The 23,515-nt window shown below is 43.0% G+C and overlaps 1 protein-coding gene across 3 annotated transcripts in view; it reads left to right on the top strand.

Moving 5' to 3' along the window:
* The window catches only part of SPECC1 (sperm antigen with calponin homology and coiled-coil domains 1), a 218,428-nt gene that overhangs the window by 31,894 nt on the left and 163,019 nt on the right, over positions 1-23,515 (top strand). For all 3 annotated transcript variants that reach the window (XM_032841337.1, XM_032841336.1, XM_032841339.1), the window contains exon 3: positions 3,441-3,576. In XM_032841337.1, the coding sequence (XP_032697228.1) occupies positions 3,441-3,576 (136 nt within the window). The remainder of the gene's footprint in view (positions 1-3,440; positions 3,577-23,515) is intronic.

Genomic DNA, 23,515 nt, shown 5'->3' with positions numbered 1-23,515 from the left:
TAACTGCAACGATTTCTCTTTTTCATTTGAGGTGGTGTACAGGGAATTTTCAAAATCTAAAATCAGAACTGGGGGTGCTTGGGTGGCTCTGTCGGTTGGGCGGCTACCTTCGGCTGAGGTCATGATCCCAGGGTCCCAGGGTTGAACCTGGAGTTGGGCTCCCTGCTCAGCGGGGAATCTGCTTCTCCCTCTCCCTGCTGCTTCCCCTACTTGTGCTCTCTCTATCTCTCTGTCAAATAAATAAATAAAAATATTTACTTAAAAAAAAAAGTAATCAGAACCGATTTTCTCTGAGGACCCAGGGAAGCATCTGGGCATGCTTCTAGGCAGAGCGAGTAAAGTTTTTTTTTTGTTTGTTTTGTTTTGTTTTGGGGTTTTTGTGTTTGTTTTTTCTATTGAGAAAAAGTTGCTGACATCGTGAACTATTGTCCTTTAGTACTAAACACATATTTCACTGGTGACCTGACAGATAATTTGAGAGGCTGGAGAAATTGGGAGCAGGAACCCTTGTTACTCTGAGAGAGGACATAGAGAAACTGTGATGGGGCACCTGGAGGCAGGGCAATCCAGTGACTTCCACCACAACCCAAGTGCTGTTTAGTCCTCTTGTTAAACTAGGGCTCTGTGCTATGCACCAGAAAATATGGTTCTGCTCACTTCTGGTGACTGGAAGCGCATGCAAATCATCCATTTAATATTAGCTCTTTGTTTTTAAATGTCTAAAGACATTGACCAATATTTCTAAGCTAATATGAAGACTTTTGCCGTCTTCCTTCCTTTAGAAAGTATGCTATGAGGAGTTCCTATTTCATGAGTAAAGTCTCACTGCGGGATGATGGAGGTGGATGGTAGTGATGGTTGCACAACCATGTGAATGTATTTTTTTTTAAAGATTTTATTTATTTCACAGAGATCACAAGTAGGCAGAGAGGCAGGCCGAGAGATGGGGGGGAAGCAGGCTCCCTGCTGAGTGGAGAACAGGATGTGGGGCTCTATTCCAGGACCCTGGGATCATGACCTGAGCTGAAAGCAGAGGCTTTAACCCACTGAGCCACCCAGGCGCCCCCATGTGAATTTATTTAATGCCACTGAACTATACAGTTAAAATGGCAAATTTTGGGCCCCTGGGTGGCTCAGTTAATAAGCATCTGCCTTTGGCTCAGGTCATGATCCCAGAGTCCTGGGATCAAGCCCAGTATGGGGCTCCTTGCTCAGCGGGAGCCTGCTTCTCCCTCTCCCACTCGCCCATCTTGTGTTCCCTCTCTCGCTGTGTCTCTCTGTCAAATAAATAAAATCTTCTTTTAAAAAAATAAAATAAAATGGCAAATTTTATGTTATGTATAGTTTACCACAATAAAAAAATTTCTAAAAGAACCATGAGGGGGAAAGGAAAAAAGTAGGCTAGCATTTGCAAGGGTAGAACCAGGGCTTCACCCAAATAACAACCCACCCCTCATTTTCCTTTTCTTTTTTGTTGAGGCCAAACACACAACAAAGTATGTGGAGCCCGTTAATCTTGGTCTTAAGTACAGCTCACTGATTTTTTTTTACATGTGTTTATATATGTATAACCACCACCAAGGCAAGGTATAGAATATTCCAGGGGCGCCTGGGTGTCTCAGTCGGTTGAGACCGAGACTTGATTTCAGCTCAGGTCAGGATCTCAAGGTCATGAGGTCAAGCCCCACATCAGGCTCTGGGCTCATTGGGGAGTCTGCTTGAGATTCTCTCTCTCTCCCTCTCCCTCTTCCCCTTCTTCTGATCTTGCCCCCCTCAAATAAATAAATAAATCTTAAAAAAAAAAAGAAAGAAAAGACAGAAAAAGAACATTCTGCACCCCTGGAGGGTTCCTTCCTAGTCAGTAACTCCTCCAGAGGTAACCAGTATTTTGACTTCTGTCACCATCATTTGGTTTTACCCAAATATGGTTATACTCTTTTGTGTCTAGTTTCTTTCACTTAGCATGTCTGTGGGATCCATGCATTTATTAGTGTATCAGTATTTCTCCTCTTCCTCCTCCTTCTTCTTCTTTTACTGTGTACTTTCCATTGTATGCTAAATGATTATTTAATTTGCCCCTTCTGTTGACTATCATTTGGGTTGTTCTGTTGGGGCTGTTGTAAATCAAGCCGCTGTGAATGTCCCTTTGATGAAGCTACATACTCATTTCTCTTGGATACAGACTTAGGAGTGGGCTGGCTGAATCACAGGGTGCAGATATTCCATTTAGTAGATCCTGACAGTTTTACAAAGCATCTTACCAGTCCATACTCCCGCCAGCAGAGAGTTCCGGGTGCTTCTCAACCTCACCAACACTTGGTTTCAATTTTTTTTTTTTCTCTTTCAAGCCATTCTGGGGTGTGTGGAGTAATACCCCAAAATCTAAACAATGCAAAAATGGAAATTTGTGTTTGTGTGCAAATATTTAAACACCTAATCATCAGTAAATGACCCTGAAGTTAGTGCCGCAGTGCGGGGCGGGACTTTGGGCTCTCAGCCCGTGTGGTGGGCAGTCTCCATGGACTTGAGGGCATTTTCATGCCACTTTCTTCAGATGTCAGATCAATTAATTCAGAATGGTTCCAGGCATCTGCCTAGCTCCAGCCTTTTAGTACTAGTCCTCTTTAGAAATACTCTTTCCAGAAGGCTTACCGTGATTGCAAAAATGTTTTTGCAGTGTTTCTCATCAACGGTGAATGTCATTTACCTGGGCCAGAACTGTGAGCTCGTTGAGGGGCTCCCAACTCTTAGACTTTCAACAGGCATTTGTTACGCTGCTTCCAGAACAGGGAGGAAAGCAGAAAAGAAGCAGAGAGATTCTCCGTTCTCTCTGTCCTCCATTAGCAGTGTTCTTCTGGCCTCCAGAAGGTTCTTCTCGTCCCTCTGAACATGTTGTCTGTGTGAGATCATACACAGAGTGCGTGGTGTGGAGCATATGGTATCATCCTTCTCCTTCCTCCATATACATATGTGCGTGTATATCTATCTATGTATGTATACATATATACACATATATACATGTCTAGAATTGAGAAATATATTTTTAAACTGTTTTTTCTTGCCCTTTAATTTTTTGTGCATCTCACAGTTCTTTCTGCATAGGCTCCCATCTTTAAAAAAAAAAAAAAAAACACCCAAAACAGAAAAGCAGCTTTAAAAAAAAAAGCAAAAACTCATTTGAAATGTGACATTATGCGTAATATTCATATGCGTAATATTCATATATAATATTCTTTGAAACAGTAATGGAAGATCATACTGTAAATGATAGACACAGGTTTATCTAGCTTTGTATTTTTCCACTGCACACGGTCGTGCTCCGACAAGTGCCTTTACTGCGTCTCAACCACTGGGCAGGTGGTACGGCTTGGTGCTTTCTTGGCTTATAGCACTCCTTGCTGACAGTGTACGTTCTCCTCCTCTGTCCTTCTGTCTCTTAGCTCAAGAGGGCCAGTAGCGAGGACATGCTCAACAAACCAGGAAGTACCGCCGCTTCCGGGGTGGTTCGACTGAAAAAGACTTCAACAGCTGGAGCCATCTCCGAGCTTGCAGAGAGCCGCCTGCGGAGCAACCCAGGTAGGGAGGACCCAGGTGGGAAGACCCCAGGTGGGAAGGAGCCAGGCAGGAGGGACCCAGGTGGGAGGGACCTAAGCAGGCGATTCATCTTGGTGATATGAGAACCCTTTCATGATTCCTGCGTCCCTCCCCTCATCAGACGTGTATTACTGGCCACGTGTGTGTGAGGGGGGGTGCCCGTTCTGGGGTTGTAGTGGTGAGAGGTGTGTTAGAGGAGGGAATGAACCCTGTAGAACTCTCGCAGACGTGAGCATTCGACATCCTTCCTGGATCCTCTGGAAACCTGGAAAAACCCTCTGAATCACTTAGGCTGTGGTGGCCACCGGAATCTGCGAGCTTTCCGTTTCACTGGTTTTCTGAGAATCAGAAAGAAGGGTTATTAGCCATTGTGTCTGAGTTCAGAGCATGGGAAGCATCAGGAATGTATTTAATTTTCTTTGGGCGCAGGTACATAAGAGAGCTAAGATTTCCATGGTCCGACTGTTACAATGCACATCTCCGTGCAAAATTGTCTAAATTGGGAAAATAGCTGAAATAACATCATTATTAATTTATAATGGAAGTGAATAGTAGTATACTTACAATTTTTGAATTCTGCATAAAATACCACAATTCAGATTAGCTTTCAAAGGTGTATTTTAATTTACTCAGTTTTCCAAAAAGTTGAATCTATGAAAAGTGTATGTGACTTTTTTTTTTTTATATAAAGGCCTCATATTTCTATACAATGGTTGTACTATTTTAAGGACTGTTTTTGTATTGAATACAGACATTTGGTTTTAAATATACAACAAATGAAAGTACAGATTGTTTTTATCACGCCAGCCTAAACATTAATTCCAAAAGTTAACAGGGCACCACTAAAAAAAAAATGACAGAATCCTCTCACTCTCAAATATTGATGTAAAAATCTGGGATCAAAATGTTAACAAGTAGAATTCTACAGGAAATTAAAGAGTAATAGTGTAGATTGCAACCAAGTGAATGTATGGTCTCCAAGAATGCGTTATATTTGGGCATTTAGGAATATAATCTATTTTACAACATTACTAGACCAAAGGAGAGCCATTGGTCATCTCCAGAGATGGAAGACATGTTTGGCAAAATTAGGAATCTTTCTGATTTAAAAACAAACTTTTGGTATACTATAAATGTAGGGATACTTCTTTAGTGGGATTAAAACACATGTATCTCAAGCCACAGCCAGAACTGTCCTCAAGGGTGAAATCCTGGAAGTATTCCCATTAAAGTCAAGAATGATTCAAGATTGCCTCATTACCACTGTCATCCAGATTTCCCTGCAAGTATTAAATCAAGGCAGTGAGCCAGGGGAGCTCTAGCTACAGAAGTACTGGAAATGAGGGAACAAAAGTGATGATTTTCTCCAGAGGATAACATTGTATGCTTAGAGAAATGCTTAGAATTTCCTGAAAATTGTATCATTAGAAAAAAACAGAATGTCCTTCAATTCTATTAGATACAGTAGGAGTTCAACTTGTGGTTAGTTGTAGGATATTGAATATAAATAGCTTGCTTTTTTTTTTTAAGATTGTATTTATTTATTTGACAGACAGAGATCACAAGTAGGCAGGCAGGCAGAGAGAGAGGGGGAAGCAGGCTCCCTGCTGAGCAGAGAGCCCGATGTAGGGCTCGATCCCAGGACCCTGGGATCATTACCTGAGCTGAAGGCAGAGGCTTTAACTCACTGAGCCACCCAGGCGCCCCTATGAATAGCTTTCTTATCAGTGACTGGTTAGAGGAGATAAGTAACACAAGAAACGATCCCATTTATAAAAGAATATAAAAGGTAAAGTACTTAGGAATAAACTTAGTATTATAAAAGCCTATATATATTTTTAAAAATCTTAAAACTCTTTGGAAGGACATAAAAGACATAAATAAGTAGAAGGATATACATGGTGCTTGAATAGGAAGGTCAAATATAATAAAGATTGAATTTCATTAATATTAATTGAATAAGTATAATATCTTAAGTATAATATCTTAAATATAATAACATTATCTAAATTATTCTATGAATTCAGTTTCATCCCAATTAAGATATCAGTGGGAATTGGCTAGGAGTGCAAACACTGGTAAAATGATACTGAGTTTATCTACAACAGTGGTTCTCAACCGGGGGCCTTCTGTCCTCCACCCTAAGCCAAGGAGCAACTGGCAATGTCTGCAGACATTGTTGTCAAAATTAGGGGGTTGCTGGGATGCCTGGGTGGCTCAGTTGGTTAAGCGGCTGCCTTCGGCTCAGGTCATGATCCCAGCGTCCTGGGATCGAGTCCCACATCGGGCTCCTTGCTCGGCAAGGAGCCTGCTTCTCCCTCTGCCTCTGCCTGCCTCTCTGTCTGCCTGTGCTCACTCGCTCTTTCTCCCTCTGTCTCTGACAAATAAATAAATAAAATCTTTAAAAAAAAAAAAATTAGGAGGGTGCTGCTGACATCTAGTGGGTACAGGTCGGGGATGCTGATCAACATCCTACAATGCATTGGACAGCCCCTCACAATAAAGAATTATCCAGCCCAAAATGTTAATAGTGCCTCTGTTGATAAGCCCTGATATAGAAGACAAAATCCTCTAGAATAACCAGAAAATCTTTTTTTTTTTTTAAGATTTTATTTATTTATTTGACAGAGATCACAAGTAGGCCCAGATTACACCTAGGGTAGTATAGAGATGGGACAGGATGGGATAAAAGTGGCATTTTATATCCAGCTCGATAATGCATTGGAAAATAATGACTGATTGGTTCTTTAGGAAAAAATAAAAAAATAAAGCTGGATCCTGATCTCATCCCTCTCCATCAAAATAAATTCCAGGTGGATTAAAGATTTTGATCTTAAAAAGTTCAGCCATGAACATACAAAGAGAAAACCTCAGAGTCAGTTTGTAGTCTTGGCCTTGGAAGGACCTCTTCAAGTAGAAACAAACACAGCAGCCATGTAAGAAAAGATGAAAAAAAGTCACAATAAATATAAAAAATTGTTTTGTAAAAAGTGGGAGTTAATTTGCAATCCATGTAACAGAAGGCATATTTACACAGAGCTTATATAAATCAATAAGAAAAAGAAAACAATGCAATAGAAAAATGGCTAGTTCACATTAAAAAATAAAGATAGGCACTAGAAAGATGCTAAGTCTCACATAGAGGTAAAGAAATGTAACAAAATAAGAATTGGATGTGCTCTTTCCTCTCACTGATGAGGAAATATGGAAGGCATTTCTGGTGTTATCAAGGGTACAGGGAGCAGGACCCTACCTACAGTTGATATACAAGGGCGGTTTGATATTATCTGTCTACATTTGAAATGTGTATAACCTTCCACCAAGTATCTCCTTGGCATTTAATATGATTTACTTGAAAAAAGATGGCAGTAAATATGGACAGTTGAAGCATTATTATAATAATAAAATACTGGCAACAGGTGTGTATCAGTACAGAACTGGTTACATAAGTGATTTTCGTCCAATGGAGTAGTATGCAGCCATGAAAATGGACACAGTAGGTTTGTATGTACAAATAGGGAAAGATCAAATTACGTTATAAAGTGGGGAAAAGAACATGGTGCTTATGGTATGACCTCGTATGCTTTGATTTTTTAAAAACTATACATTAATTTAATATTTGAAATCATAACTTTCTTTGTGGAGTGATTAAAAGTGGTTATCTTTGAGGAGTTACCAGAATTGGGTGGGGAAAGAGACTTCATATTAGATCTTTCTATACTGTTTGAAAATTTTTAAACATATACATACAATGCTTTAAAAATTAAAAACAGGATATGGGGGGCCTGGGTAGCTCAGTGGGTTGAGCTGCTGCCTTCAGCTCGGGTCATGATCTCAGAGTCCTGGGATCGAGCCCCACATCAGGCTCTCTAAACTGTAATGGCCTGTTGGGCTGCTAAGGTGCAGTTGTTATTCCTATAGTCCCCATTCGAATGCAGTACGCTTCCTACTTTACTCCAATGAAATTATGTCCTTTGAATTAATACAGTTGAATTTGAAAATTACATTTTGTCCCTGGAAACTTACTTTTGAATGTAGGCAGTCCTCTGCAATTTTTTAATCAGCTTTTGGACAGCTGCCGCTCTTGGCATTTGTCCCATGTCCGCAGATTGCTTCATTCACGGCGAATCCAGACCCATGCATCTGCCTGTGAGCCAGCTGTGGGGCTGCATGGGAATGGTGCCCATCAGCCAGTGATTCTGGGCTGGAGGGACTCCTACCCCTGCAGGGCCTAGGAGTGTGAGGTGGTCATTCAAATATGGGATCACATTTTTTTGTTTTTACGCACATGAGAAACAGGGAAACGAAAGTGCTGGTACTGGTAATAGATGTGGGTTTTTATATCTCAGTATCATGGAGACAAAGATGGGAATGATTTAGTGTATCAGAAATGGCAGCCCCATTGGATGCCAGACTTTACTGGACTTCCATCAGTTCTCTATACGTTGAGCCATAAAGAAAAAAAAAACAACAAAACTAAAGAAAGGCCAGACAAGTTTGACTTTGTAACTCCCATGCCCACCCAACGCTTCCACGTCCAGCATCCTCTCCTGCTTGTTTTCTAGATCAATATTGTCAACCTGTCTGCGTTACAGCCCAGAGACACTCTTCCTTTTCTCCCTCTGGTGCTCTTTGTGTATATCTCATCTTACCCTATAGGAGTAGATTTAGAGAAGGGAGTGGTTCCTTGTCTGTGGGCGGCTGCCCTCCCTGCTTACCCAGTGGACAGCTCATCCCAGGGTCCCAGGAAATGTGAGCGCCCACAAAACTATAAAGGAATCCAGCCACTAGGTGGCAGCCTTGTCAAAAGTCCGCTGTGCCCTTTCGCTCTGAGCCCGGGTTTCTGAGCAACCCGGTAACTACTGGACTTGAGGAAACAGCCCTTCTTTTGCTCATTCATTAATTCAGCAGATATTTCTGAATGCTCTCTATGTGCCCAGCACTGTTCTAGGGAAAAGGACAGAGACGCCTGTGTCCATGGAGCCGCGTAGACAGGACGTGGAAGAGGTGATGACGTCAGCTGGGTAGAAGGGGGTGACCCATCCAAGAACAGCGAGATGCTGCTGTGCCTGGAGCCCCACGAGCGAGGACAGCAGTGGGAGGCGGGAGCAGAAAGGCCAAGGAGGAGAAGAGTGACATGATCTGACCTCATTCCGAAGGGAGTCCATGGCTGCTTGCTGAGCGTGGACCGGTGGAGTGGGAGGCGGGACCAGAGGCTGGCAAGGAGGTTGCCTGGGCTGGGTTGGTGCCATGGAACTGAGAGCCCCAATTAGCTTCTAGGTGCATTTTGAAGGGTAGAATCAACAGCTCTAAAAGGCCCTGATGGGTTCTTTTTTGTCGTCGTTTTAATTGATTTATCGGAGAGAGAAAGCTTGAGTGGGGAGGAGCGGCAGAGGCAGAGGGAGAAGCAGACTTGGTGCTGAGCCAGGAGCCCAATGCGGGACTCTATCCCAGGACCCCAGGATCATGACCTGAGCCGAATGAAGGCAGACGCTTAGCTGACTGAGCCACCCAGGCATCCCTGAATTTCCTTCCTTTTTTAATGCTGAAGACTATTATGTTGTATGCATACACTGTATTTTGTGTATCCAATCATCCATCAATGGATATCTGTGTCATTTTCACCTTGTGGATACTGTGAAGAGCATTACTATGAACTTGGGTATGCAGACAGCTCTCTGAATCCCTGCTCCTGATCCTTTGGGTTTTCTGCCCCCAAACAGGGACTGCTGATTCTCCCAGTGGGTTTGAGGTAGGTGGAGGGTCAGATTTCTGCTCATAGTATCTGTGGGGCTAGTGAGATGAGATCTGGTGGGTGCCTAAGGGATGACCTTGAACACCAGTCCCTTCTGGAGACAGCGCTTGGCCAGAGGGAGGTTCCTGGAGCCACACCGATGAACGTTACAAAAACTGGCGCTACATGAGAGTGTTCATTCAGACCATTCTATACATAGCACACGTGGGAAGGAAAAGAATGGTGTTATTTTAAACTGATACCAGTGTTTTCTCAAAGTTAAGGAAAGGGAACGTTTCATGCCAGCTGCACCTTGGCCAAGCTCTGTGTTAATGCTCATGGACTCTCAGACATCTCAGAGGACATTCCAGCATCAAAGCAGGCTCGCATCCAAAAAGGCATCCGTGTCCTCGCCCGCCCATGTGCCTATCCGTTCCCGGTTACCTGCATCAGACCCAGCATACCTGTGGCTCCAGCCTAAGATGCTTGTCCTCTTTGATGTGGGAAGGCACTAACGCCTCTAACTCAGAAGGTGGACAGTCTTATTGCCAAGTTACGTGCGAAGAAACGGGCTCATGTGGGTTTGGCCATGTTCCCAAACTCAAATCCAGTCCAGATTCTTTCCTCTGTGACGTCATCATTTGCTGGGGGGTGGGGCAGCTGTCTGCATACCCATGTTCATTGTAATGCTTTTCACAGTATCCACGAGGTGAAAATGACACAAAGGTCCATTGATGGATGAAGGAAAAAACAAAATATGGTGTATGCATACAATGTAATAGTCTTCGGCATTAAAAAAGGAAGGAAATTCAGGGATGCCTGGGTGGCTTAGTCGGGTAAGCACCTGCCTTATTTTCTTCCCCTGTTAATGGAAGAATTAACATGTTCGTTAATATATGTTCGAACATAAATGTTCGTCTGTTAATGGAAACCCTACCAATAGCTCACATTCTTTGCACACTGTGTGCTAACCACTGTCCTAAGTACTTGATATGTATTATCTCCTTTGGTCTTTACAATAACGCTAGGACCCAGGATCATCACTATCCTTGCCGCTTTATAGATCACAGAGATTATGCAGACCGTGTAAGTTCGTGCTTTGAAAATATTGGAACCACGACTTGCCGGTGAGGAAACAGGGCCCGAGAGACTGTGGCACAGGTGGGCTTGCTGGCATGAGAGTAGAGGTAGAAGGATGTTGGAGGTCTCGGGACTGAGAGGCCAGAGGGTGGGTGGGTTGGTCCCTGGCACGGGTCGGCGGTGGGCGGGGGGCTTCATGAGCCAGGATGTAGAGGACTTGACAGATTGGGATGGGGGTGGTCAGTGGATGACAAGAAGAGAAAAGAGGATGCCGGGTGTCACAGCATGAACCTCAGACATGGAGGTGGTGCCTTTCACAGGGTGGAAGAGAGACCATTGCAAAGTGACATTGGGGGTAGTGAGGATACCCACACCAGCTCCTGGCCCACGTTTTCCGGAAATGTGAGAAAAGGAACAGACCGGCTGGAAAAGGAAGCTGTGGGAGTCATTCAGCCTCAGAAGTGATGGGACATTCAGAAAGGAGGCTCAGGGTAGGGGGTGTGCTGATTTCGGCTGTGAGTTCTTGAGGGCCCTGAGGACAAAGGAGGGGCACCGCATCTACTTGGGGATGAGAGCCTGCAGAAAATCACAGACTGCCAGGAATGAGGTTTTCTGTTTCATTCTTTTTTCCTCTTTCTTTCTTTCTTTCTTTCTTTCTTTCTTTCTTTCTTTCTTTCTTTCTTTCTTTCTTTTGTAATATTACACGGATCATTTATTAATGAATACATTTTGTGGTTCAAAAAAGTTAACATTTTAGATTCAGCATTTTCATTTGTCTTTATCTTTTTCTACATTTAATTCATTTTTTTATTTGGTAAGAACACTTCACATGAGATGGACCACCTTCCCAAATCGTTAAGCATGCACAATGTTGTAGGGCAGATCTCTGGAACCCTGCACCCACTGAACAGCAACTCCCAGCCCCGCTCTGCCCATCCCACCCCCTGCCACCGTTCTACTCTGCTTCCGTGTAGAGAAGACTCTGGCTCTCTTCCATAACCCACATAAGTAGATTCATACAGCATGTGTCCTTCTGTGAACAGCTCATTTCACTTAGTGTGTCTTCAGGGTTCATCCATGTTGTACCCTGTGTAAAATGTCCTGCCTTTTAAAGGCTTAGTCACATTCTGCTGGACATAAGCCCCGCATTCGCTTTATCCCCCCATCATCGAGGAACCAGGAATGTGTTTTCACTTCTGGCAGTGCCTGGGGTAACCCCGCGGTGGAGGAGGTTTTGAACTTGGTACTCATGTCAATGAAGTCCTGGGTTCTTATCTTAGCTTGATGGTACCCTGTGGTGGTTCCGTGGCACTGCACGTCCCAGGAGTGTGTGGTCAGTCAGGACTTGGGCGTGGGGCGAGGGTTTTTCTCTGACTTTGCACAGAGATGCAAAGGTGGAGAGCTGGCTTGGGCTTTGCCCCCCCCCGTTCTGAGTCCTCCTTTTCTGTGATTCTCAGAGGGGGGACCTCTCCCTGCATCTCCCCCAATAATATTGACATTTTTACACTCTTTCCATTCAGAAATGTGGCTCTTGGGGTGCCTGGGTGGCTCAGCGGGTTAAAGCCTCTGCCTTCGGCTCAGGTCATGATCCCAGGGTCCTGGGATCGAGCCCCACATCGGGCTCTCTGCTGGGCGGGGAGCCTGCTTCCCCCTCTCTCTCTGCCTGTCTCTCTGCCTACTTGTGATCTCTGTCTGTCAAATAAATAAATAAAATCTTAAAAAAAAAAAAAAAGAAAAAAAATGTGGCTCTCTCTCCATTTTTCTGAATTCTCCTTTTTGTCTTTCTGTAAAGTCTGGTCTTCTTCTCTTCTTTTTCCTCCTCTCGCTGTTGAGTTTATGTCAAGGTTTTATACTTTTATTACTATTTGGATGGGATTCCATAGTCATTTTTTTTTTAAAGTAAACTGTAAGCCTAAGGGGGGACTTAAACCCATGATCCCCAAATCAGGAAGTGCATGCTCTACCGACTGTGCCAGCCAGTCATTTTTTAAAATATGGAATGCTTCATAAATTTGTGTGTTATTCCCATACTAACCTCTGTGTCATTCCCATTTTAGAATGTGTGCTGCTGACATGAACACTCGTATTTTTTTTTAAAGATTTATTTATTTATTTATTTGAGAGGGAAAACGTGCAGGGGAGCAGGGGGAGGAGGAGAAAGAGAGGGAGAGAGAGAATCCTCAAGCAGACACCCCGCTGAGTGTGGAGCCTGATGTGGGGCTTGATCTCATGACCCTGAGATCATGACCTGAGCTGAACCCAGGGGTCAGACGCTTAGCTGACTGAGCCACCCAGGAATCCTTCATTGTATTTTTTTTTTTTTTAAGATTTTATTTATTTATTTATTTGACAGAGACACAGTGAGAGAGGGAACACAAGCAGGGGGAGTGGGAGAGGGAGAAACAGGCTTCCCGCAGGGCAGGGAGCCCCATGTGGGGCTCGATCCCAGGACCCTGGGACCATGACCTGAGCTGAAGGCAGACGCTTAACGACTGAGCCACCCAGGTGCCCCCTTTCGTTGTATTTTTTAAATATGTACTTTCCTAACATTTAATTTGTAACTCCCTCCCTCCCTTACTGATGCCAATAGTTTCCTTCAATGAACGGGTTCCCGTTGATTTTCATATGTTTTCCAAGTGGATGATTGTATCAGCTGCAGATAACAATCCTTTTTGTCTCCTCTATGCCAGTAATTGTGCCTTTTTTGTTAAATTTTTAATTTTAATTCTAGTGTAGTTAATATACAGTGTTATATAGTTTCAGGTGTACAATACAGTAAGTCAGCAACTCTGTGCTCATCACTATAACTGTCCTCTTACTCTCCGTCTCCTCTTTCCCCCATCCCCCCCACTTCCCCCACCACTGGTGACTGCCAGTCCATTCACTAGAGTTAAGAGTCTGTTTCTTGGTTTGCCTCTTTCTCTTTTTTTCTCCCTTTGTTTATTTGTTTCACTTCTAAAATTTTCGACATATGACTGAAATCGTATGGCATTTGTTTTTCTCTGACTTATTTCATTTAGCCTTATACCCTCTAGCTCCATCCCTGTCATTGCAAATGGCAAGATTTCCTTCTTTCTTATGGCTGAGGAACATCCCATTGTATATATGTACCGCATCTTTTTTTTTTAAAGATTTTAAAAAATTATTTATTTGTTTATTTGTTATAGAGAGAGCACAAGCAGGCAGAGTGGCAGGCAGAGACAGAAAGAGAAGCAGGCTCCCTGCTGGACAAGGAGCCTGATGCAGGACTCGATCCCAGGACCCTGGGATCATGACCTGAGCTGAAGGCAGCGGCTTAACTGACTGAGCCACCCAGGCGCCCCTATACCACATCTTCTTTATGCCTTCATCTGTCAGGGGACACATGGGCCACATCCACAGTGGGCTATTGTAGATAATGCTGCTCTAAACATAGATAATGGTGCCTGTATCCTTTTGAATTCGTGTTTTTGTGTGTTTTTGAGTAAATACCCAGTATGATACCTAGATCTTTGGGTAGCTCTATTTTCAACTTTTTGAGGAACTTCTATACTGTTTTCCAGAGTGGCTGCACCAGTTTGCATTCCCACCAACCGTGCAGAAGGGTTCCTTTTTCTCCACACCCTCGCCAACACCTGTGGTTTCTTGTGTTGTTGATTTTATCCACTCTGACTGGTGATATCTTACTGGAATTTCGGTTTGCATTTCCCTGATGGTGACTGACGTCCAGGGGTTACATCTTTTATTTCTGTTTTCTGCTGTCTTGTGCGGGCAACCCAAGTTGTATTAAATGCTAGCGATGTCCTTGTTTTCATTTTGCTGTGACTGCCTTTGCCATTAAATAGTACACAGAAAGTTTGCTCGAGATGATGTGTGCACGTTCAGTTCTCGCTGCCTTGTTTTGCTCAGAGTTGTTAATAGGATTGGTGGCGGGATGATTAAATGCCCTCCCAGTGGCCTGTTACACTTTGATTGTTGCTTTTCTTTTCACTCTGGACTCTCCCCTCAGGAGAATCACATATGTCTATGTTTGGTCTTCTGGGTATGTCTTCCACATTATATATTTTCTTCGATTCTTTAGGTGACTTTTCATTCATCTTCTGATTTCTCTTTTTCCCCTAAGATTTATTTATTTATTTGAGAGTGAGAGAGCGTGCACAAGCAGGAAGGGCAGAGAATTTCAAGCACACCGCACTGAGTGTGGAGCCTGAATGGGGGGCTGGATCCCAGGACCCTGATACCATGACCTGAGTTGAAACCAGGAGTCGGAGACTTAACTGACTGAACCACCCAAGTGGCCCCGATCTTCTGATTTCTAACCATTTACCACCTAGTATGTTTATTGTGTGTTTCTTTACTTCACCTATTGTGTTTTTAATCATTAGCCTAATTTCTCTGATCTCAAATTGCTTCTCCTTCATGACTCCTTGCTCTACCTCTGAAGCTACAAAAGCTCCTTGAATTTGGGGATGCGAGTTAGAGATTTTCTAAAATTTCCTGTTTCTTCCAATAACTTTGTTTCACAGGTGCATGTTTACCTGGGTTTCTCCGGTGGTTCCCCTTTTATGAACTTCCAAAACTTTCCATATACACCCAGTGATTTTTTTCTAATCATTCTTTACAGAAGGAAGTCTGTGTTTGTCCAGAATTGGAAACAAAAAGGGATTCCTTGTAGAGGATACCACTGAAGTGTAAGGTCATATCTTTTATGCCCAGTTGAAGGAAGAAGGAAGAATGTTTTTGCATGGGTCAGGGTGAGAGTGGGGCGGATACTAGAGCTTGAAGTAAGTTTTGCCATTTTTTTGGTTTGTTTTAGTGTTGCATTGTTGTTTTCATCTCTGCCAGAAGGTGGAGCTAGTTTCACCCTCTTGCTTGCTCACAGCTTATGCTGTTAGCTGGTACTGGCTTTGTTGCTCTTGTTAGGGTCTCCCCGGCCCCCACCTTATTTCCAGTGCACAGCTTTGCGAGTGGAATTCCGCCAAAGAGAAAGGAACACCAGAGTGCTTTCTGGAGGTCCACCTTGCTGGACCCGCTTCCACTTTTTAATCAACGAATATTGCTGCCTTTAATATCCTGATATGAAATCCACTCATACTATAACTTACCTATAGGCATTACTGAAAAAAGATCAGTATCACGCCCTACCTATAAGGTACAGGAAAAATAAAAGGAAAAGAACTTCTAACCAAATACCATGTTGTTTTCAATCTGTAAATGCTGGAGGCGGGGTGCATACAAACAGGTCTGAGTAAGGGGGTTCAAACACCCACGCAGTTCTGACACCAATGACTCTCTATAATGCTGGCAACTCAGGGTAAACCGAGCCACGCCAAGTACTGTCTTCCATCAGTGTGCTGGTTAGTTGCATTCGTAGAAAATTCTAGAAAATTCAGTGTACGGTTACATTGTGTAAAGACTGTTTTTATGTTGCTAAGTAAAACAGAGTAAGCTTCTGGGCTCAGATCATTATAAACAGTTTTTTCATCTCCAAGAGGCTGGCCTGCCCTAAGAAAGGAGAGTGGGCAGGGCAGGCACACCCTGACATTAGCAAGGCCTGGGTCAAGAACACAAATGCATTCCCACTGTTTATTCCTCCTGTTCTGATCAGTAATGAAATATCCTAGTAAAGAATATGAAAAGTCCAGGATTTCAGATGACCCATTAGGTTGTAGGTTTGATGAAAATAATTTTCTTGGTCATTTTCATTGTTTTTATCAGGAATGATTGAATTTTATGTGGCAAAGTTTGTTCTTTTTTTTTTTCCTCTGCTTTTTTTCCCCCTGTGTTCCACGTTAGTATGTTCTAATTTTTATCACTTCGTGGTTTACAATCCTCCTCAAAAACTAAAAAAAGTAATGATATTCAAAGTATATAGTTTTTATGTAAGTTTTCACCGAGATGTAAATTAAAGTCAATATAAAAGTAGAAAATGAATTTCATGTTTTGAAAATAAACTTTTAATTTTGCAATAATTGGAGATTCACCTACAGTTCTAAGAAATAATAAAGATTCCCCTGTATCATTTAACCAGATTCCCCCAGTGATAACATCTTGCAAAACAACAGTAAAATATCACAACCAGGATACTGACATCAGTACAGTCTGGTTATAGGCCATTTCCATCACCACAAGAGTCCCTCCCATATAGCCACACTCAGTTCCCTGAATGTGTCCCCATCCCCCCCTTTTTAAAATTTTATGTATTTATTTGAGAGAGTGAGAGAGAGCATGAGAGGGGAGAGAGTCAGTGGGAGAAGCAGTCTCTCTGCTGAGTGGGGAGTCAGATGCAGGACTCGAACCTGGGACTCAATCCAGGGACTCCGGGATCATGACCTGAGCTGAATGCAGTTGCTTAACCAACTGAGCCACAGGCACCCCTCCTCCCATCCCCCCCCCTTTTTTTACGATTTTACTTATTTGACAGAGAGAGACAATATAAGTAGGCAGAGAGACAAGCAGAGAGCGGGGAGTGGGTAGAGCAGGGTGGAAGCAGGCCCTCACCAAGCGGAGAGCCCAATGCGGGACTTGATCCCAGGACCCTGGGATCATGACCTGAGCCGAAAGCAGAGTCTCAACCCACTGAGCCACCCAGGCACCCCTCCTCCCATTCCCTTCTTAACCTAGGCAAAAACTAATCTATTCTATTTCTACAACTTTATTTCAAGAACATTATAGAAATGGAATCATACAGCCTGTAAGCCTTGGGGACTGGCTATTTACATGCAGAATAATACTCTGGACATTAATCCAGGTTGTGTGCGTCGAACATTTGTTCCTTTTTAATATTTTCATGGTATTTCATGGTATGGATATGCCACAGTTTAATGATTCGTGGCCCTGCTGAGCAGAGAGCCCGATGCGGGACTTGATGCCAGGACCCTGGGATCATGACCTGAGGTGAAGGCAGATGCTTAATCGCCTGAGCTCCCAGGTGCCGCTCATTATAGTTTTAATTTGCATTTCCCTGATGGCAATGATATTGAACATCTTTTCATGTGCTTATTGTATTAGAAAAATCTTCAGTGAAATATTTTGTTCATGTCACTCACTCTTTTCCTGGTTGGAGTGCTAGATTTTTTTCCTCCTGAGTTCTGTGAGTTCATTATTATAAAATTCTAGATACTAGTTCTTTGTTGTGTATGTGGTTTGCAAATATTTTCTCCCGATCTCCACTTGGTCTTTTTATCCTCATTAACAGGGTCTTTCACAGACCAAAACTCTTTCATTTTGATGAAGTTCAATTGACCTTTTTTCTTTTTAGATTTTATTTATTTATTTGATTGACAGAGATCATAAGTAGGCAGAGCAGCAGGCAGAGAAAGAGGGGGAAGCAGGCTCCCCTCGGAGCAGAGAGCCCTATGCAGGGCTCCATCCCAGGACCCTGGGATTTTTACCTGAGCTGAAGGCAGAGGCTTAGCCCACTGAGCCACCCAGATACCCCACCACTTTTTTTTTTTCTTTTATGAATTAGGCTTTTGATTTAAGTTTAAGAACGCTTTTCCTAGCTCCAGATCTTGAAAATTTTCTGCGTTTTTTTTTTCCCTAAAGGTGTTATGGCTTTACATTTTGCATTTAAAGATGGAATCCATTTTAGTCAATTTTTCTATAAATTATGAGACTTAAGTTCGCTTTTTGGCAACAGATGTACAGTTGCTCCAAGACCATTTGCTGAAAAGCGTAAGGGTATCCTTCCTGCACTCAATTGGTTTTGCCGTTCTGTCAAAAGATAGTTGGGCATATCGATGTGGATTTATTTCTGGGTTTTCAGTTTTGTACCATTGATCTACGTGTCTATCCCTCTGCCCATACCTCATAGCCTTGATTATTGTAGCTGTGTAAAAAGCCTTGAAATCGGGCACACTGATTCTTTGATATTATTCTTTTTTTCCGCGGTTATTTTATCTAGTCTAGTTCCTTTTACTTTTCATTTAAATTTTAAAATAATCTCACCCACATATATAAAGAAATCTTGTGGGAACTGACATATTTGCTGTGCTAAGTTTTTCAGAATTCAAACATGGTATGTCTCCATTTAGATCTTTGATTTATTTAACAGTATCTTATAGTTTTTGGCACACAAATCCTGTACCTGTCTTGTTAGATTTACAACTCTTTCTTTCTTTCTTTCTTTTCTTCCTTCCTTCCTTTCTTTCTTTCTTTCTTTCTTTTTTTTAGCAATTGTAAATGTTGTGTGACTATATTTTTAATTGTGGTATTCATTGCTAGAGTAATGAGGTGCCATTGATTTTTGTATGTTTATCTTGTATATTGTGAACTTGCTGAACTCTCTAGTTCTAGATTCTTTTATTTAGATTTCTTGGGACTCTCAAGGTTGTATACAGCTGACCCTTGAACACAGGTTTGAACTGTGCCATCTGCTTACATGCAGATTTTTTAAATATAAATACAGTACAGTGCTATAAATGTATTTCTTCTTGTGATTTTTAAAAAATTTTTATTTATTTGAGAGAGCAAGAGTGCATGAGTAGGGAGAGATGGCAAAAGGAGAGGGAGAAAGAGAATCTCAACCAGACTGTGCACTGAATGCAGAGCCCTGACTCGGGGTCAATCGCACTACCCTGAGATCACGACCTGAGCCGAAACCAAAAGTTGGACGCTTAACCGACTGAGCTACCCAGGTGCCCTTCTTATGATTTTCTTAATACCATTTTCTTCTCCCTAGCTTACTTCATTGCAAGAATGCAGTATGTAATACATAATAACATACAAAATATGTGCTGAGTGACTGTTTCTGTTATCAGTAAGGTGTCCTGGCCAACAGCAGTCATTAAGTTTTTGGGGAAGTCACAAGTGACACACAGATTTTTGACCGTGCAGGGGGTGAGTGCTCCTAGCCCTATAAGTAAGTATAACCATGTTATTTGAAGGTCAGCTGTATATGTACATCTAGACATAACATGGAGTCAAGTAGAATTCGGAGGGGAAAAAGGAAACCAAAACCTGAAACCCTGAGCAAGCTAGTCCAGACACTGGTGCAGATTTTTTTTTTTTTCTTTAACTGCCATCATCCCTAAGTAGGGGATTCTATTAAGGAAGATATTTGTCTGTGTGTGCATCACATTTTCTAAAAATATCCATATTTCAGGTTCTGCTCTAGGTTCTACATGTTATATCGTCTAAATCTCCTAACTCTATGAGATGGGTAAGATTTGCTTCATTTTACAGACAAACAATAGAGATAAGAGAAAAATATCAATACAATTAGAAACAGAAAAACCGTAGAGAAAAATTAGACAAAGAGCTGGTTCTTTTTTTTTTTATTTTTTAAAGTAGGCTCCACACCCTGCGTGGAACCCAACTCAGGGCTTGAATTCAGCACCCTGAGATCAAGACCTGAGCCAAAATCAGAATCAAGAGTCAGACACTTAACTGACAGAGCCACCCAGGCACACTGCCCACAAAAAGCTGGTTCTTAAAATGATCGATAAGGTTGACAAACCTCCAGCAAGACCCACAATGAAGAAAAGAGAAAATACAGATGACCCGATGGAACAAAACAGGATTATCACTATATGCCTTGCAGACTCGAGAAGGATCGAAAGGAATGCTACGCATCATGGCACACGTGAATTTGACAACTTAGAAGAAATGGACTGACAGGTTAAAAGCTGCCGCTCCCCGTGTGCAGATGACACGATTGTCCCAAGTGCCCTGCGGGAGGCTGTGAGCTTGGCACTAAGTTTCTTAGCAGCCAGAAGCAAGAGGGAAACCTGATTCATGGGGACAAAAATGAAAAGAAGCCAGCTGTTAATGAAACACACAACCCTTTCTGGGGCTGAAATGTCTAAAAAAAAAAAAAGTCTCCTTTAGGAACCCGAAGGGAACAAGGGATTCAATATTATAAAATCAACAAAGTCATGATGTAAAACAAATATAGTATGGCTGGACACCCCACTACCGCTCAGTGGGTTAATATTCTTTATATGCTTAAAACGATTCATAAATGTACACTATCTCCACAGGATTTAATCCAAACCACCACGTTCCCATTAAGTTTTAGCTCACTTAAACCAAGTGATGCCCGCGCCAGGAAAGAACACTGTTAGAGTTCAGTTCAGTAAGCCCCGGGAGTACGGATGGGATGTCATCAGTGCCGGATGTTGGTGTTCATAACCAATGAGTGTATGTTAACTGAAAAGTGGGCGATGCACCGAGTTAGATGGCAGGGTCATCATGAAAATTCAGGCACCATACAGTTATACGGCTGAAGGTACAGGGTGAGGATATTTTCCATTGTGACTGTCCTTTCTGCTCAAACGCTGGGACTAAAGCCCTTTTATGGGGTCAGCTGCCTCTTCTGAATGTCTGCGTTAATTTATTCTTCGAAGAGAGTGATCATGGGTGTTGTTCCTTTAGCTCGAGCTGGTTCACGGTTGGAACGGTGTGGCCTGCTACCAATTCCCCAGGCCTCATTATGGAAGAGCAGAAAAGGGAAGGAAAGAGAGGGGGTCCCATGGTGGGACAAGTTTTATGTTCCAGAAGAAAGTTCCACTTTTCTGGGTCTGTGTAATCATCACGTTGGTTGGAAGGGAAAGTGGAGGTCTTTCCACTGAATTCATGGAACATTAAAGTTCCAGTCGTTGAACTTGGCCGTGACCTTCTGAAATGTTCAAGTGGCTCAATGGAAAACATGATCAGCTCTGTTCTCTTATGCTGCTTTTCCTGGCTGCCAACACACAGTAGATTTTCAGCCTTGTGTTCTTTCTCCCCGAAAGTGTGTTTGGATGCCTGAACTTGCTGGCGAATTGTCCTTGTTTGCATATTGATTTCCATATCAGAAATTAGTTTCGTACTGTGGCAAGACTTTTTCCCAAGCCGATTACAGTACAAATAGACTAGAGTGTGCTCGCTTGGTAGCTCCCTACAACAGAACATTGCCCCGATTTTCTTAATGCCGTTGGATGGGATATTTATCCTTATTTGATCCATCCCCAAAGACAGCCCAGTTGTGGTGGTTTTATGCTGGAGGAATTAGTTTTGGAACATTAAGCCAAGAGATTCATAATCGGTTAAATCAACATATCTTTGACAGTCTATGTGCAGGGAATTACATGAGGAGCAGCGTGTGAGGTTGATGCCAGAGAAGCAGAAAACAAGGCTTGTGCACAGTCAGTGGGGCGAGAGCAAGACCCTAAGAGGAGACCCGGGGGGTCTTTCCTGCCACACCACACCTTTGTGACCGTAAGCAGAGTAATCTGCCATCACCACCACTCCCGCCCTAGGCAGTAGCCAAGTCTGTGGATTTTGAAAAGAAAGCAAGTGGAGGGGCGCCTGGCTGGCTCCGTCGGAAGAGCTTACAATGCTTGATCTTGGGGTCGTGAGTTCAAGCCCCACGTTGGGTACAGAGATTACCTGGAAAATTTTAAAAATAATAATAATAAAGAAAAATAAACAAAAATAATAATAATAAAGAAACAAAGCAAATGGAGAGAGTCCTAGAGCAGTATGGCTGATTCTCCGTGAGTTTTCCTAGTTAGTCCATACAGACTCCGGGAGATTTCTGGGCGTCCTCTTAAGGCCCGTACAAGCCATCCCTCTACACATCTGTTCTACCAAACTAGTGTTTCGTCAGGTGAAATATTCATTAACTTATTTATTTATTTATTTATTTATATTTTTATTTATTTGTGTTTTTGAACACGTGATACAGTTCATGCAATTCAAACTGGGGAAGGCACAGTGAGGAGTTATGCCCCTCACCCCTTTGCCCGGCCACCCCGCTCACTGGGATGCGGTGGCCTCCTGCAGTCTGGTCCCCTTCCAGGGGTACCGACTGTGTACGGAAGCAAATGTCCGTCCTCCCCCGCCGCACCACCCTGTCTGTCCACAAATGGTGGCACACACGAACCCAGCATTCTGCACCGTGTTTCCTCTCTGAGCAGGTGTATTTCAAAGATCATTCCGTCCCGGTGAGCTGCCTCTGTCCGGGTTGGCATCTCCCTGCCACCGTTTTGTCATTTCTCAGTGGCTACTGACAGCCACTCCGGATCTCATTCCCAAGTTATCCCAGCATTTAGGGCTGTGCTATCCCCTGGGGCCAGGACACTTAAACTCCTTGGATTTTCTTAGACTACCGTTTCCTTGCACTAAGGTTTGCCCTCTCTTTTGCAGGGCAGAGACCATTTTGGAGGTGTACGTGCATGAGAGGACAGAATTTCAGGCAGAGTGGCAGGAGCAGCCTGGTGGCTTCTGTCTTTACCATTTGCAAACTACCTCCGCTCCTTTTTAGGGTCAGTTTTCCAGGCCATTTATATGGATGTATATATATATATATAGGTTTCTGCCAACTTCATTCATCCAAGGTTACGTGTCCCATTTTTCGGGTTGGACATGCCCTCAGGTTTGCTGGGGCATGTCGTGAATAACTGTACTTTTTTTTCTTTCTTTTTTTTAAAGACTTTATTTATTTGATAAAGAGAGAGAGAGCATGAGGAGGGGAGCTGCAGAGAGAGAGGGAGAAGCAGGCTCCCCGCTGAGCAGGGAACCGGATGCAGGCCTCGATCCCAGGACCCTGGGACCACGACCTGAGCCAAAGGCAGACACTTAACTGACTGAGCCCCCGGGGTGTCCAATAACTACTTTAACACTAGTTGTTTTGGACCCTCCCCCTTCTTCTGCAGCTGGCATCTGTGAGTCACGGGGGCTCAGGAGCCCGCCTTGGAGAGGCATCACATGTTGCTGTGGACAAGCTGCTTAGCCTCCAGGAGTCTGTTTTCTCGCTTGCATCATGAACAACCATCGCAGGAAATAAAACGGTATCTACGAGGAACCCAGAGCAGAACCCGAATTGTAGATGTTTTTATAAAATGGGATTTTCCCCTCGAACCATCTTCCCTAACAGAATTGCCTACTTAGGAATTACGGCAATTAAAATTTTTAAATCTGCCTTAGACTCAGGCTTCTTGCCCAGAGTCTTTCAGATTCCCTTTCCTGAGATGACAGGTTTATTTATTTATTTATTTATTTATTTATTTATTTTTCTTTTCCCCTTCCAAAGGTACTGTCACTTGCCCACTGTCATCCAGTTCCTTATTTTGGGTAGAATGAAACTTCTCCTCTTTGGTTCTAAGCGGTAAAATTCAGGCCAGGTTTTTGACTTAATATATG

This window comes from Lontra canadensis, unplaced genomic scaffold, assembly GCF_010015895.1.
Source record: "Lontra canadensis isolate GAN:19392208 unplaced genomic scaffold, GSC_riverotter_1.0 scaffold122, whole genome shotgun sequence".
Classification (NCBI taxonomy): domain Eukaryota; kingdom Metazoa; phylum Chordata; class Mammalia; order Carnivora; family Mustelidae; genus Lontra; species Lontra canadensis.
This window is presented reverse-complemented; position numbering and strand designations above follow the sequence as displayed.